This window comes from Anolis sagrei, chromosome 2 (assembly GCF_037176765.1).
Source record: "Anolis sagrei isolate rAnoSag1 chromosome 2, rAnoSag1.mat, whole genome shotgun sequence".
Lineage (NCBI taxonomy): Eukaryota > Metazoa > Chordata > Lepidosauria > Squamata > Dactyloidae > Anolis > Anolis sagrei.
The window spans coordinates 117476747-117492523 of record NC_090022.1 but is presented as its reverse complement, the minus strand read 5'-3'; the positions used below and the strand labels follow the sequence as shown (position 1 = coordinate 117492523).

At 42.1% G+C, this 15777-nt stretch overlaps 1 protein-coding gene across 3 annotated transcripts in view; it reads right to left on the bottom strand.

Annotated features, from left to right (window-relative positions):
* TMEM94 (transmembrane protein 94) overlaps window positions 1–15777 on the bottom strand; it is a 102697-nt gene that overhangs the window by 69156 nt on the left and 17764 nt on the right. For 2 of the 3 annotated variants that reach the window (XM_060764691.2, XM_060764692.2), the window contains exon 3: window positions 1813–1988. The exons of the other annotated variant lie outside the window; for it this stretch is intronic. In XM_060764691.2, the coding sequence (XP_060620674.1) occupies window positions 1813–1866 (54 nt within the window). In that variant the 5' untranslated portion in view covers window positions 1867–1988. The remainder of the gene's footprint in view (window positions 1–1812; window positions 1989–15777) is intronic. 3 annotated transcript variants of the gene reach the window in all.

Genomic DNA, 15777 nt, shown 5'->3' with positions numbered 1-15777 from the left:
CAGATGCATGTTGGACTGCCTAGATTTCTAACAAGAAGCTCAGTTTTTTAAATTGTTTTTCACACATTAGAGACAAGATTGCAAAGCACACTATGCCCCATTATATACTAAATACACCTTTGTATTTCTTATGCAAACAGGCAGAATACTATTACTAAACAACCTCAGCAGTCACAACTTAGGTGAAGCCTGGACACAAAGGGGTCAAGTAGAAGTTGTAGCAGACCTTGATAGGAATAGCTCAGTACATAGACCAAGTTAACTCAAATTGCCTTGCATTCTTGATTGGCTCTGAAACGTTCTACTCTAATTCTGGAGACCAAATGAGGTTTGCAGCACAGGCTAGAGTGGCAAGGACTTCTAATATGAATTTGATCTGTTGCGCACATACCCCAAAGGGGTATGTATCACTACCCAGGGGAACTCAAGGCAGCCTACATGTGGACTCTAACACCTCTTGTTGATATGGACCTCATCACTCTGTCCAGTTTCAAAAAAGAAAGAGGCAAAGGAAAACTAGATTCCTTACATCAGTTATTCTCAAACTGTGGGTCCCCAGGTGTTTTGGCCCACAACTCCCAGAAATCCCAGCCTGTTTACCAGCTATTGGGATTTCTGGGAGCTGAAGGCCAAAAACATCTGGGGATCCACAGGTTGAGAACAACTGCCCTACAGAATCCCTACATCATTCTGCTCTGCTCAGAAGCCAAGTCAATACACAAGGACTGAAAGCCTTCCCCATCCTGAACATTGAACAACTCAGAATTCCAGAACCTCAGCACTTAGCAAGGCAAACTAGATCCAAAGCATCTTGACCAGATGTTCGTTACTATTCTTAACTCCTGATAGCAACAAATCCACAGTTTTCTAGATAATGTTTTAGAGTTGGACAAATGTAGAAGCTGGAACTAATAAGGCAAGCTGCAATCTCAGATTGCTCATTTACTCCCTCTTCTCCATTTTAAAGGACTTAGAAAAGAGTCTGCTTTTGCAGGAGACAGCATGCTTTGCAGCTTCTTTACTCTGTCCCCGTTGCACCTATAGATCACCCAATAATAAGAGCTCTGTGTAACTAATGCATGCACCCATGGGGATTGATGATTTCATGTAAGACATAATATTCAATATGATATTAAAGCACCTATCAGTCTACATATTTTCCTAACTGGAAATATGGGTGCAATTGGGAATTACACACATACGCACAATCACGTGTACATGCACATAAACATGTGTTGGTGTATGTGAATACATAAGCACAAACACAGAGAGAGACACAATTCCTCACAGATTTGAATGTAATCCTAGATGTATTAATCTGCAAGGATGGATCTTTGCCACATTTGCTTTCCCTGAACCTCTGGCAATCCTCCAGATGCAGGAAATGTAGCACATACAATTCTTGTTAATGTGTGCCATAGCCTTAATCATCCCCTCCCAGTATAAAAGTAGAAAGGGGCAGTTAGTGATGCAGTGTTTAGGCATGTTGGAGAAACAGAGAAATCCAAGCCACTGAACAGAATGAAGGATTCATTAAAGCTGAAAGCATGACAGGTCTGACTACTGTACTTGGAGATGATATCTTCCATGTACTAGAACAACGGCACCAAAAACAAGCAGAATTTCATCACGTATCAGCCATCATTTGTTGTGGTTTTCCTACTATTCACTCCTCTCTGCCCCAATATCAAAACAGAGCCTTAAAAACCTTTATATATTAACAGGATAGGAAAAGGTACAGGAAAGAGAGAGATAGCCATTTTGAAATTAAATGTTGGGGCAGGGGTGGAAGGATACAAAAGGTAAACTTACTTTGCCACTTTTGGCTTGCTGGGGCATCCACCAATCTGTCTGTTTAAAAAGCATCAGGGCTAAGACTGCTGCACCACTTGGAGCCTTGAGCAGCAACTTCCAATGCTGATGCTGATGCTGCTACTCACAGAGAAGCAGAGTGTAATACAGAGTGAGAGAGTGCGCAGAGCGCAACGCTGCAGAGAAAGAGAGAGAGGGAGAGAGGAACGGCAGAGTGAAGCACCAAGGCACTGATTAATTCAGCCTGTTGCCAGTCAGACTGCTGCATGCTGGAGATGGGGTGAGAATAGAGGGCTAGGAAAGGAAAAGAAGTTCATTAGGATCACATCCCACATGGGGGCAGAAGGGCAGCATCCAAAGCCAGAGGTCCTATGAAAACATCTGCATATTGGACAGAAATGCGTACTCAAGCATGGAATGATGCTGAAAACAAGCTACTCAATTTAGAGCACCAAGGTTCTGGAGAGTATAGATGCCCAGACATAAAAAAGCCAGCACTGACTATACTAAGAGAAGAAAGGGAAGGCAAACCCAGAAGGAGGGAAACCATCTTCAGAGCAGATAAAACCCATGAAGAGTTGGAGATCTGTAAATACAAATGATCTCTTAAGAAAGCTAAGATTTTCCTAAAGCTGTTTCAATGATATTATAACAATACAATTCAAGAGGAAGTGCCCTTCAATTTGCTAGGCAGCACAGGCAATTCTCATTGGTATTTCTTCCTCCTTCCTCTCCCAGCAGGGCTTCCCAGCAGTAATCAGGATGGAGAACAGCAGCAAGTCCCCCTCACAGCATCAAATATTCATGAAATCTCAGGAGGAGACTCCAGGGAAAGGTGCAGTGCAGGTTATTTATAACAATCCTATTGGGTCTGGGGCTTTGCCACTGACCAAGATGTTGGGGCAAAGGTGGCAGCAACAGGGGTGGAGATATATAGGGGAAAGCAGAGGACACTAGGCTAGTAAAGACCAGATAATCGCAGCCAAAAGGAAAGGGGCACAATAGACCAAAGGTTGCAACATAAGAACAAATCACAATTAAAATAGTCTCATTCCACACAGCAGCCTCTCTCAGTCTGTTCAATCAATCACAAATACATAACCATGGATTCTGCATCCATGGAGCCAACCATCCACAGCTTGGAAATGTTTCTGAAAATTCCCAAAAGCAACCCTTGCTATTCACAATTTTTACAGATATATCTTACTACAACATAGTATATAATGAGACTTTAACAATCATGGTTTTTGGTATCCATAGAGGATCCTAGAACCAAATCCCAGTTGACAGCAGGTGCCCACTGTACTGCACATCCCTATGCCTGGAATACGTTCACCACCTCCTCCTCTGTGACCAGCAGTGTGGTGAGATATGTTAAACCTTTGCTGATACAAAGATCCAAATTAAATAAGATCTTTAAAAAATGACTGTCATAAAGGAGAAAAACAAGGTTGTTTGAACTATCACAGTTTAAAAGCCAAATATATTTGGCCATGAATAAGCCACTTCCATGAATAACTCTGGCTTAGTCATTTCTATGCAATGTAGAGATGATACCATCTTGCTGAAAGCTCTAAAACACCCTTCCCCAATCTGTTTTAAGATACAACTCCCATGAGCCCCAAACAACATAGATAATTATTTAAAAATCACAAAATCACAAAATGTGGAAACTTCAAAAAAACCAGAGAAAATTGAGAAAACTTATTGATGGGAGAAAAGTGTCACTGGTTGCCTCCCTGAAGCATGCAGCTAGAGCTTAATATCAATTTCACTGTTAATTTTTTAATTTACAAACGATAAGGGAATAGGGGCATAAGGGAAGACAGAAAGAAAACATGGATTCCTGATTCCTAACATTGAGACAGCCAGGCCAACCTGAGGAAACTGACTTAACAAGAATGTGCACACCTTCCCTTCTTAATCTACCCAAAGGCCAATAGCTACAACAGACTCCCTCACACCAGCAGCATATTTGGCTGGTTATGATGCAGAGTCTGGCCAGGGATAGCAAGTCCCTCACTCTTAAACTCAGTCAGCACTTACCACAGTAAAGAAGTCTACTGACTGCTTTCCTCCTGTTCTATATCCTGTTACGGGTTATGTGAAAACAAACAAAATGCGTGCAGTCATGTCCAGACTTCCCCAGCCCTTTTGTGCATCCACAATGAGCAAATACGAGCCAAGAAAATGGGAAAATCAAAATTTAAGTAGCAGAGTCAATGAGAAAATGAAACAAGCAGCTTCAAAAACACAAAACCTCCAGCTCTGAAATAGCTCAGTCCATCTGGAGCAACAAACTCATATAAAGTTATTTGTATTAAATTCGTGCATCTTCTTTGGAGATTTCATCTTCACTCAATGGTGCAAGGAGACAAGCATAGTAGGCTCTCAGCCAGGAACTTACTCCGAGTAAGTTCTGAAGCAAGTGATTCAGTAAGTCCCAAAATACATTACAAACATTCCCCAAGTTATACCCCATTCAGGGAGTGGTTCAAGCTTGTTATCCTTGATTGTTCCAATTACCCAACTATGAATTGTGATTGACCAGGTGTTTTTCCCTTAACACACACACACACAGAAACTTAGTCAAATACATGCATATGCAGTAATACATCCCACCTTCTGGACTTCGGCTTGCTCCAAATGTTACCATATTACATTTTAACATTTTTGTTTGTATATATTTGATATTTCACCCTTTAGTGGGTGAAACATTACTACTGCATAGCACAGTCTGTAGGGATAGGGAGGTTTGCTCATCCCTGCCCTAGGTAGTGAATTCCCATCATGCATTTGTCTTTTCCAAGATGACTTAAGTTTTCCTCAATGACAATCAGATGTGAGAGAAGAGGTATACAATTTAATCAAGAAGGAGGGCACACAAGAATAGCTCTATATATCTACCAAACACTTAGTGTAGGCTGCCAAAGAATAGATCAGCAAGCTAGGAAAACACGGGATGTAAAATACATGAATAAATACCTCTTGGCTGTTTGGTGGCCCTTGTGGGGTGGTTTACAATCATGGTTTCTACACTCTACTCTGGGAAGCTAAGCAGGATCAGCCCTAGTTAGTACTTGGATCAGATACTACAATGAATATCAAATACTGTAGATCAGAGCCTCATAAACCTTTCCACTCAGAACCCTGTTGCCTCTAGAAATTTTTATGTGACTACAGGTATATAAAATAGGTATAAAAATCAAACATTTACGTATAACAAATCAGCATTTGCATGAAGTACACCTGAAACATCTTTTGCAGAAGCCATTGTAAATGCTACATGACAGATTCAAGTAAGTGTCCAAAACAGCCACTAGATGACATTCTGAAAACTTTTCCTCTTGCTTGATTTCACATGACCCCAACATTGAGCTAAGGGGACCCCATTTTGGGTCAGGACCCACAGTATAAGAAGCAGTGTTGTAGACAATATTTCAGAGTAAGAAAATGGCAAATCTATGTGTTGAGTAATACTTGTTGAAAACCCTATGAAATTCATGGGATAGCCATAAGTTTATAGGCAATTCAAAGGCACAGACACATAAAAATTCATTTGACATAAATGAGATTTCTTCTTGCACTGGACACAAGTTGGCTTGCAAGATACTATTTGGGGGGGGGGGGGGAATCCTGACACAAAAGTCAAACAAACAATTTTATTTTAAAATGACAAAATTATAACAGTTTAAAACTAATTTAAAAGCTTCTGCGGCCACATGAATTATGAGCCAAAGCTTGCCTTCCCAAATAAAAAGATGCTTACCTGTCAGTCAAAGCATAACAAAAAAAATAACTTGCAGACCAGAGGCTGCTCACATGTATCCTGGCGCTTTTGGGAGCCTCTGTTTTTATAGGTATGTCACCAACTGCAGACATTGTCTATGAACCCAGTAGGGAAATATCAGATCTGCAATTAGTAGGCTGAAAGGCTCTTAAAAAGCATGAATGTGTGCATACTATTTTAAGGATTAGGTCAGATTGCTTCCTCCCCCAAACCCCCAACATCGGTTCTTTCTAGAACTACCAGATTGTGTATTTTTAAAAATCACAAGAAAGAAAGATGATCAATTTTGACCTTTTCTCCCTTAAATGAGGTAAATCCATTTATATCTAAGTGATATCCCCTTTGATGGATATATAGAACATCACAGGTAGGGAATAAAAATACCATCCCATGTTACCTTTTACCTATCCTTCTTTTCCTTTTGTTTTATTTAATGATTATCCTTTTAAAAATCTGAAAAATCTGAAAGCTTTTAACATGATGACATTTTTTTTCAGGGAGACTTTCGGAAAGGAAAATTAGACCAAACCTGGGGTGCTGTATTTTATATAGTTCAGTGGGTTGTAATGGTTTAATGGTCTTAATTATGTATTTTTAACATTTTAATTTATAGGTTTTAATTTATACATTGTGCAATTTTAATTGTTAGTTGCTCTGACTCTCCTTGGGAGAGTCACAGCCTTCTCGGTGGTGGCCCCCTGCCTGTGGAACTCGCTTCCGAGCGAGATACGATCAATCCCATCCCTCCTGGCTTTCAGGAAGAAAGTAAAATCATGGCTATGGGATTTACATGAGGATACGATTCTATTTGGTAACAAATGTTTTTATATTGTTTAATTAACGGCTTATGTATTTTATGTATTTTATGTATTTAATGGTTTGATGGTTTGTTTAATGGTTATTGTATTAATTGTTCATGTAACGGCATCAAATTTCTACCTGTGTAAGCCGTCCTGGGTCCCCCTTTTGGGGTAGAGAAGAGACGGGATATAAATACCAGAAATAAATAATAATAAAGTGGGATACAAATATAAATAAATAAATAGGTCCTGGTAAAAGTATTATAACACTATAGGGGTTCTCAAACTTTTTGAGCCATAGAGCCCTTTTTGAAGCAGAAGTTTCTTGTGGACTCTAAGAAATATTTATATATTATATCATGCACGAAAATCACTAAAAAAACACCCCCAAAAGATGGCCACCCAGCCTTTGTAATAATAATAGCAGTAGTAATAGGAGCAACCCCAAGGGCCATCCAGTCCAACCCCCTTCTGCCATGCAGGAAAAGCACAATCAAAGCCCCCCAGGAGCAACTTGAGAAACTGTAACTCACTTCTGGTGTGAGAGAATTGGCCACCTGCAAGGACATTGCCCAGGGAATGCCCGAATGTTATGATGTTTTACCATCCTTGTGGGAGACTTCTCTCACGTCCACGCATGGTGAGCCAGAGCTGACAGAGGGAGCTTAACCTGCTCTACCTGGATTTGAACCACTGGCCTACCGGTCAGCTGTCCTGCCGGTACAAGGTTTTAACCCATTGCACCACCGGGGGCTCCTATACAGATGGCCACTAGCATTTATAATAACGACAAGAAATCTCAGGTGCCATTCAGTTCAACTACCTTCTGCCATGCAGGAAAATCACAATCAAAGCACCCCCACCCACCCTGAGTGGTGGGAGGGAAATAGTGTTTTGAAAGCAAGGAAGGCGAGGGGGAAAGACTTTTGGGGGTGAGGGAGGCAGTGAGAGGGGGAAGAGCAGAAAAGAGGAGAGAAAGCTTGGGGGGGGGGGGAGGAAGAAAGGACTGTATGCTTCGTGGAGCCCTCAGTATGCTTCATGGAGCCCAAAAGGCTCCACAGAACACTTTGAGAACCCCTGCAATAGAGTATAGAATCCCTTCCCTTGGAGTTGCAGGCAAGTTTTCTTTTAGACCAACAGTTACTTCACACTTTGGACTAAATAAACACAGCAGGAACTTGACTATCGCGAAGGCTTCCCAACCGTCTACTCCTTTGATGTGGTGTGATAAAAATTAAATAAATTGGTCTATTAGCCAATCCTCACATTGTAAGCAAATAGATCAAAGCAAGCAATTAGATCAGTGGTTCTCAACCTGTGGGTCCCCAGGTGTTTTGGCCTACAACTCCCAGAAATCCCAGCCAGTTTACCAGCTGTTAGGATTTCTGGAAATTGAAGGCCAAAAAATCTGGGGACCCACAGGTTGAGAACCATTGAATTAGATGATCCTGTCAAAACAGGATAGTAGCAAAAAGAGAAGCTGTTCCAGCAATAGAATAGAGAGGCCAAGGCAGGCATATCGGTTAAATCTGTGTGTAAATTTATATGTTTTCAAATCACTTGCCCACACGACAGCCCCATGAATTTCCTAGGAATTTTTTTGCCAGTTAATGCCTCTAAAATATCATCTACAGTATCTGATATTCATTGGCAGCCTCCCATCCAAGTGCAAACCAGGGCTGATCCTGTTTAGCTTACAAGATCAGATAGGATCTTGTAAGGATATTTTGCCCCCTCTTGGTTAACCTTCCTTACGCATGATTGGGAGGATAAAACAAAAACTGATCAAACCAACATGTACTAACATATACGCCAACACCCAAATATGTACAAATAACCCTTAATTTAGTGAGGTATGGGAAGGTTATAACTGAATGGACTAAGTGCATGCTTCAAAAGGATAAAATCCCAGAACTAGTTATTGTCATTCCTGGTTAAAGCAGCCCTTCCAAATTGGAGGTCCTCTGATGCTCTTAGATTATAAATCCCATCATTCCTGGTTAGCTCTGTTGGGTGCCCAACAAAACTTTATTAGTTTCAGAAATCAAAGCACCTGTATTTTTTTTAAAAAGGAAGTGCTGGTTGTACTGTTTGCAAGGAAAAACAGATCAGGAGGGGAGAGCAGAGCAGAGGAAATAAAAAAAAAGAATGAGAGAGAGAGGCAGCATCTTTCTTCAGGGCATTATGTTTCCTAGACAACACACTCCTTAACTGCACAAAGGAACAAATTATTTTGCATGGCACAGATTCCAGAGGGGGGGAGAGAGAGAACACTATCCTCATTTCCAGACACAATTCCTGTTAAGTTATTAGGCAACTAAAACATAGTTGCTATTCACTGTAAAGGGGACACCACCAGGAAAAGGGGAAATGGTAACACTCCAGGAGTTAGGACTTGTAAGCTTTCATATTTATAGCCCCTTCTCCACACAAATGCACAGAGAGAGAGAGAGAGAGAGAGCGCTTATGTGTTACTCTGAATCAGTATGCAAAGGAAGCATGTAGCACTTTTGAGACTGAGAGAAAGAAGTTCGTAGTATAAGCTTTCACAGACTCAGTCTAACACAGATCTACCTGATGAAGTATGCTTACCGTATTTCTCGAGCATAATGCACTATTGAATGTAATGCACACCTCAGTTTTGAAGGTACGTTTTGAAGGTACGCATTCATGGGCAAAATGCCCAACAGTGCAGGCATTGCACACCAGAGGCAGGCAGCATGAATGAGGCCAGTTGGGAAGTCATGCTCATCCGTCTGGCTGAGACTCGCAAACTCACCAGACTTGCACAATTCCCAACTGGCCCATACATAGGAAGTTCTCAGAAAATCCCTACTTCACAGAGGTCCTTTTCCTTTCATTAAAAGCCCAATCTTTTCCCCCACAGTAAGGGGGTACATTCCAGTGTAGGTTATTATCACCTTTCCTAGCAGACACCACTTGCAGGATAATGGGTCAAGCATTAAAAAATTCAATTTACTTGGGGCTGGTCACCTAAGTCTGTATGTGAGAAATGGTCAGTACAAAAGAAGAAAATCAGAGAGGACACTCCTATGTGACAGCTATGCCACATGGGAAGGAACAAGGGATGTGGAAACCATTCCTTACAATGAGATATAAAAGGATAGAGAAGCGATACCTGAAGAGTTTAAATCATTCATTTCTACTTCTGTTCACATTGAAAGTGGCCTATAGACAAAGGTCTGAATTCCAAAAGTTGTGCCCATACCTTGAGAAGCCTGATCTGGCCACGGTGGTCCATGCTCTTGTTATATCCCGAATAGATTACTACAACACGCTCTGCGTGGGGTTGCCTTTGAAGACCGTTTGGAAACTCCAACTAGTCCAACGGGCGGCAGCTAGATTACGGGAGCGTCATACAGGGAGCATACCACCCCCACCCCGTTATGTCAGCTCCACTGGCTGCCGGTCCAGTTCTGAGCACAATTCAAAGCGCTGGTCTTGACCTATAAATCCCTATACGGTTCCTGCCCAGCATACCTGTCTGAACATATCTCCCTCTACATCCCACCTCAGAGTTTAAGATCCTCAGGGAGGCCTTGCTCTCGGCCCTGCCTCTGTTGCAAACGCACTTAGTAGGGACGAGGGACAGGGCCCTCTCGGTGGTGGCCCCCCGCCTGTGGAATTCACTCCCCAGTGAAATTAGGTTATCCACATATCTCCTTTCCTTCAGAAATAAGTTAAAAACGTGGTTGTGGGACCAGGCCTTCGGGTAACACGCTGACAACAACAAAGGTAATTATGACAATTCGCTATGGAAATAGACTATGGACAAGCTTCTGATAGAGTCTCTCATCACAGAATTCAGCTTAGATTAGGCCACCAGGTTGTAATGTTTTAAAGAGTTTCAAAGTGAATTGATATAATGTTTTATTTATATGTAATTATTGTATTTTATTATGTGTATACAGAGGCATCGAATCGTTGCCGGATGTAAGCCACCCTGAATCCCCTCCCCCCGGGGGTTGAGAATGGCGGGGTATAAATATTTGAAATAAATAAAATAAATAAATTGCCTTCCATTTGCCCATGACTGTGTATCCTGACAAGTGTCATATTTACTTCACATATTCTTCTGTAGTGTTAAGTTAAAAAAAAAAAGAAACTGCTGGCTTGCATTTTGTGCAAGAACCTGCCAATTAAACAGGTGCCTGAACCCTGGATGGACCGATCAAGAGCAAGTGAGGTAGAAAAGTGCCATCAGACCCAGAAGAGAAAGAATAGGGAAAATGGTGCTGCAACCAATGGAAGGCAATGTGGTAGAGACAAGGCAACGCAGGATACAGAACAGCAGGAGTGTCCAAAGAGAAACCACAAACAAATTGGTAAACCTCTTTGAGTGTTTACTGACAAAAGGCATTCATTGGAGCCTTTTCAGACACCTGAAAGATAGGGAGGCAATGTTAATCTCCAGCCTCCAGCAGCAATACCTCTCTACTCAGACATTGGACAAGGTCTTGTGAATGTTCCTTTTCCTATATCACAGTTACCCGAATAGGCACAGGATCATATGAAATCAGAAAACTTAAGCTGGAAATGATAATGGAAACAGCAGATTTCTGGGCAGGAAACTAAGGATGGTTGAGGAATCTGCACAACAAAAAATATCATTCAGACAATAAGGATCCACACCATACAAAATGCTTGGCCTATCAAAAAGGCTGTTCTTGCAAGGTTGCGAATCAATTTTGAACCCTAAAATGCCAATTTCCGTTATCTGGAGATCAAGTTTATATGTATCTTAACAATGCAACTATGCTGCATCTATTTTTGGAATGTAAGTCCATGTGAACATGCAAAGAAAGTTTATTTCAGGCACCTGGCTGCAATGGGGAGTGATCTTTGTTAAACCGTACAGTGAAAGGCCCCAAATCCTCATATGAGGTGCAAGAGCAAATGGAAAAAAGTTAGTAAAGAAAGTTAGGGGAGTAGTAGGGAGAAATAAAGGTAAAGGTAAAACACAATGGCTTTAGGGAACACAATATACAACATTTTGTACATATAAAGGTGTTATTAATTGCAGTACAGGGTTTGTATAAGTATTATACAGCGCATCAATATATACAAAATATTGTATAAACACTGAATATGGAGACATAAATACAGCATATTCAACTTCTGATATGCAAACCTTTTAACAAACATTTACACGAAGAGCTTGTAACAAGATATACTGTATCTGGAAACAAAATCTGAAAACTGTGAAACACATATGAAATAGCAAAACTGAATTCCATCCATCCTGAAATTGAATGAATTTTTCATTGTGTTGTGTGTCACAAATGAGGACTATAGCTGGCCATGGGACGTACTGCAATCAGTGTTGAAACACAGGGGGATTTCTTGTATCCCCCCCTCACCCAATACAGACCGATTACAAAGAAATATAGGTTGCTTACCTGTAACCGTATTTCTTTGAGTGTCAATCTGTGAAATTCGCACCTATGGGTTTTCCTGTGCGCCTGCGCAGCAATCCGGAACATTCTATCAAATTAAATCAATTTTTTAATGATTATTTTAAGAATATATGTAAGCCCCGCCCATCCCCCCCCCCCAGTATATATGCCGCCAAATGTGGCTTGACCGGTAGTTCCCCGGCGCTAAACAGCAGCCAGGTTAGAGGCATGACAAGTGGGGAGGACGGGCGGGTTGTGCGAATTTCACAGATTGACACTCAAAGAAATACGGTTACAGGTAAGCAACCTATATTTCCTTGTCGTGTCATCTGTGAAATGCGCACCTATGGGTGACTTAGCAAGCTACTGGCCTGGAGGCGGGTCATGCCACACAGGAAAAGAGAACAGCTCTGCCAAAGGCGGCGTCCTTTTTCGCTTGTATGTCCAACTTGTAGTGAGAAGGAAAAATAGATGGTGTAGACCAGGTAGCTGCTTTGCAGATCTGTTAACGAGACACTCATCGCCAAAAAGCCTGGGAGGTGGACACAGAGTAGGTTGAATGGGCCACCAGGTGAGTAGGTGGATCTTTGCCTGTCAATTGGTAGGCTAGGCGGAATGTTGAGACACTCCAAGGGGCTGACCCCTGAGAGGTAACAGGGTAGCCTAATTTGTCTTTCCTGTATTTTAAAAAGAGCTTAGGGGATTTTCTATATGTAGATGTCCTATGGAAATAAAAGGAGAGAGCTCTTTTGACATCTAAGGCGTGAAGGGCAGTTTCTAGGGGAGATGATGGGTTAAGAAAACAAGGCTGGGAGAGTTATGTCTTGTGACACATGAAAAAAGGAGACTACTTTCGGGAGAAAGGTAACATCGGTACGGAGAACAACTTTGTCCTCGTGAAACCTAATATAAGGTGGGTCAGACCGGAGGCTGTAAGCTCGCTAACCCTTCTGGTGGAAGTGACGGCCACCAGGAATGCTGTCTTCCACGAAAGGTGAGAATGTGATTGGAGGCCATGGGTTCAAAAGGTGGTTTTGATAGTTGTGACAAACTTAATTACAGACTCCACTGGGGGGAGGGAAAGGAGGTAGGAGGGTGGATGTTTTTATAACCTTTGAGAAGGTTATAAAAACCTATATTTCAAAGTGGTTTTGAAAAAGGGACGGTAAACCCAATTTCCTTCTAAACGATGAGATGGCTGATAGGTAACATTTTAGAGAGGAGAGTGAGGAGCACTTATCAGAGAGGTGGACTAGAAAATCTAATATCATGGGCATTGGGCCTGTATTTGGGTCATGCCCTGCTGTTTCTGTGAATGGCTTGAAGAGGGACCATTTATAGTTATAGGACTTTTTGGTTGCTGGTTTGTGGGCAGCGAGGAGTATACGTGATACTTCCTCTGATTGGTTTAACGCGGTCTAATCATCCACGCCGTCAGGCGGAGGGATTGGAGGTCTGGGTGAAGTACCAGTCCGTTCTCTACAGTGAGAAGGTCCGGAGTTGGTTTGAAGTGGAGAAACTCCCTGTTGGAGATTTGGAGGAGTGGTGCAAACCAGTGTTGCCGGGGCCACCAAGGGGTGATTAGCATGCAATCCGAGTTGTCCTGGATTATTTTGGTTATGATTGGGGATGGGGGGGGGGGGGAGGTAGAGTAGACCTGGAGTCCAGTGGAATAGGAAGATGTCTCCGAGATAGCCTGGGGGTGCATGGGGGCGGAGTCTTGTGCAGTAAAAGGGCAGTGATTGTTTAGTGGTGATGTAAAGAGATCTATTTTGGGTTTGCCCCATTGAGTGTGATGGTTTGAATTGTTTGGGGTGGAGGTGCCACTTGTGATTGTTTTTGGATGATCTGTTCAGGGAGTCTGGTAGTGTATTGTCCTGTCCTGGGAGGTGAATGGCCGTGAGAAGGACATTTCTCTGAATGCACCATTCTCATAAGCGTGTCGAAATGCAGAGTAGTGTTTGTGAGCGTGTTTCCTCTTGTTTGTTGATATAATATTTGACCACAGTGTTGTCGGTTACAATTTGGACCATGCGGTTGGATATAATGCGGGTGAAAGCATGAAGAGCTTCTCCACCGCCATCAGCTCGAGGGTATTGATGTGGAAAATGGCGGTCCTGAGGGGACCAATGGACACTGACTTTGAAGTCCTTGAGTGAGTTGGAAGCCTGAGTTGGAAGCGTCTGTTGTGAGGGACATAGAAGGACGGGGTTGGATGAATGGCATCCCCGATTGAACATTGTATTCTTTTGTCCACCATGATAGGGACTGGAGGACACTGTGTGGGGAGTGTAGGACCCGGGACTGGGGGTCGCGGAGAGGATCAAATGTTTTGGGACCTCATCCAAAAAGGGGTGTATGGAGTGACGTTGGTAGTAAAAGACATGTGACCAAGGATAGACTGGATGGCCCAAGCAGAGGAGCTTGGGAGCGTAAGAGGTTGAAGATGGCTCATTGTAGGTTGGAGAGGCAGTCTTCTGGGGGGAAGGCTCTCTGCATCCTGGAGTCTATGACAGCTCGTATGAATTGGATGTGTTGTGTTGGGCAGAGAAGAGATTTTTCTTGGTTTATGACCAGGCCAAGGTCCTTGTGATAAGCGAAATGGAAGAGAATTGAATGGAAAATTGTTATGTTGAACTGTAAAAGTTAGGAATCTGAAGTGTGATTGCCTATTTGTGATGCGAAAGTAAGCATCCTTGAAATGCACCGTTGCTAGGCAAGACTCCTCTGGATAGAAGGGGAGTATGTTGGGAAGTGACCATGCGGAATTTACGTGGTGTTTCCCAAGGTCGAAAATGGGACGTAGTCCTCCATCTCTTTTGTCTACTAGAAAGTAGCGAGAGAAGAAACAAGAGGTGGCTTCATGTGATGGTATGGGGAAAATAGCTCCTTTGTGAAGTAGAGAGTTAATTTCTTTCCAGATGGTATGGAAAGGTTGGGTGAGGAAGATGTTTCCTACAGGGGTGTAGGTATCAAATTGTATAGCATATCCTCTGTCAATTATGTCCAGGACCCAGGTGTCTGTAGTAATAGTCTGTCAAGCCGGTAGGAAGTAATGTAGTCTGTCTAAATATGTAAGTGGTTGAGTTGGAGTGGGGAAGGGGGGTGGTTAACGTTATAGTAAAAATGAAGTTATTGTTGTTAGTGGGTCTGATACCACGATACTGACCTCTGGAGGGAAGAAGGGGTCGTGTCAAAGTTGTAGAGGGGGCATATGGTGTTTGCCGTCCTCTATAGAGGGAAGTGTTGAAAGGTCTGTTGTAGTATTGGGGACGGTAATAATAAGAGCCCCAGCGTTGGCGTTGGTAGGTGTATGGCTGCTGGTCATACTTGTAGACTATTTGTTTCATCTTGTGTTAGTGTTGTAGTTGTGAGTCAGTTTCAGGATTAAAGAGTCCTGCTTCATCCATTAGGAAGTCTCCAATAAGTGTGTATTGAGATAGGGAAAAAATAGCAGCTCGAAACCAGGCATGGCGACAAAGGGCCACTGAGCCTGCTATGAGTTTGACTGAGGTGTCAGCTGTGTGCTTTGCAAGGTCTTTTGAAGGCCAGATAACAGGAGAGCTTCCTGTTAAAGGCTTTAGCCAAAGGTTGTTCAGATGGAGAGAGTAAGTCTAGATAAGGAGAGGTTTTGTTTCATAGAAAAGTTTATAGACATTCATATAGGCTCTATAATGGGCTATGCATGGAAAAAGGCATGTTGGGGAATAAATATTTTTATTTATTTGTTTATTTGCCATGGAGTGCTATTTTTTATTTTCTTTTTTCTTTATTAGAAGGGAAAGTCTGGTTTTTCTGTATAGGCTTTGGTTGAGCATCTGTTAGTATAGAGTTTGCTTGGGCATCTTAGATAGCCATGAAGCTGAAGAGAAATCAATACAATAAAAAAATTATTATTATTTTCAATTTAAATTTTATTTCATTATTATTATTATTGTTCCTTTAGGAGTTGCTGGAA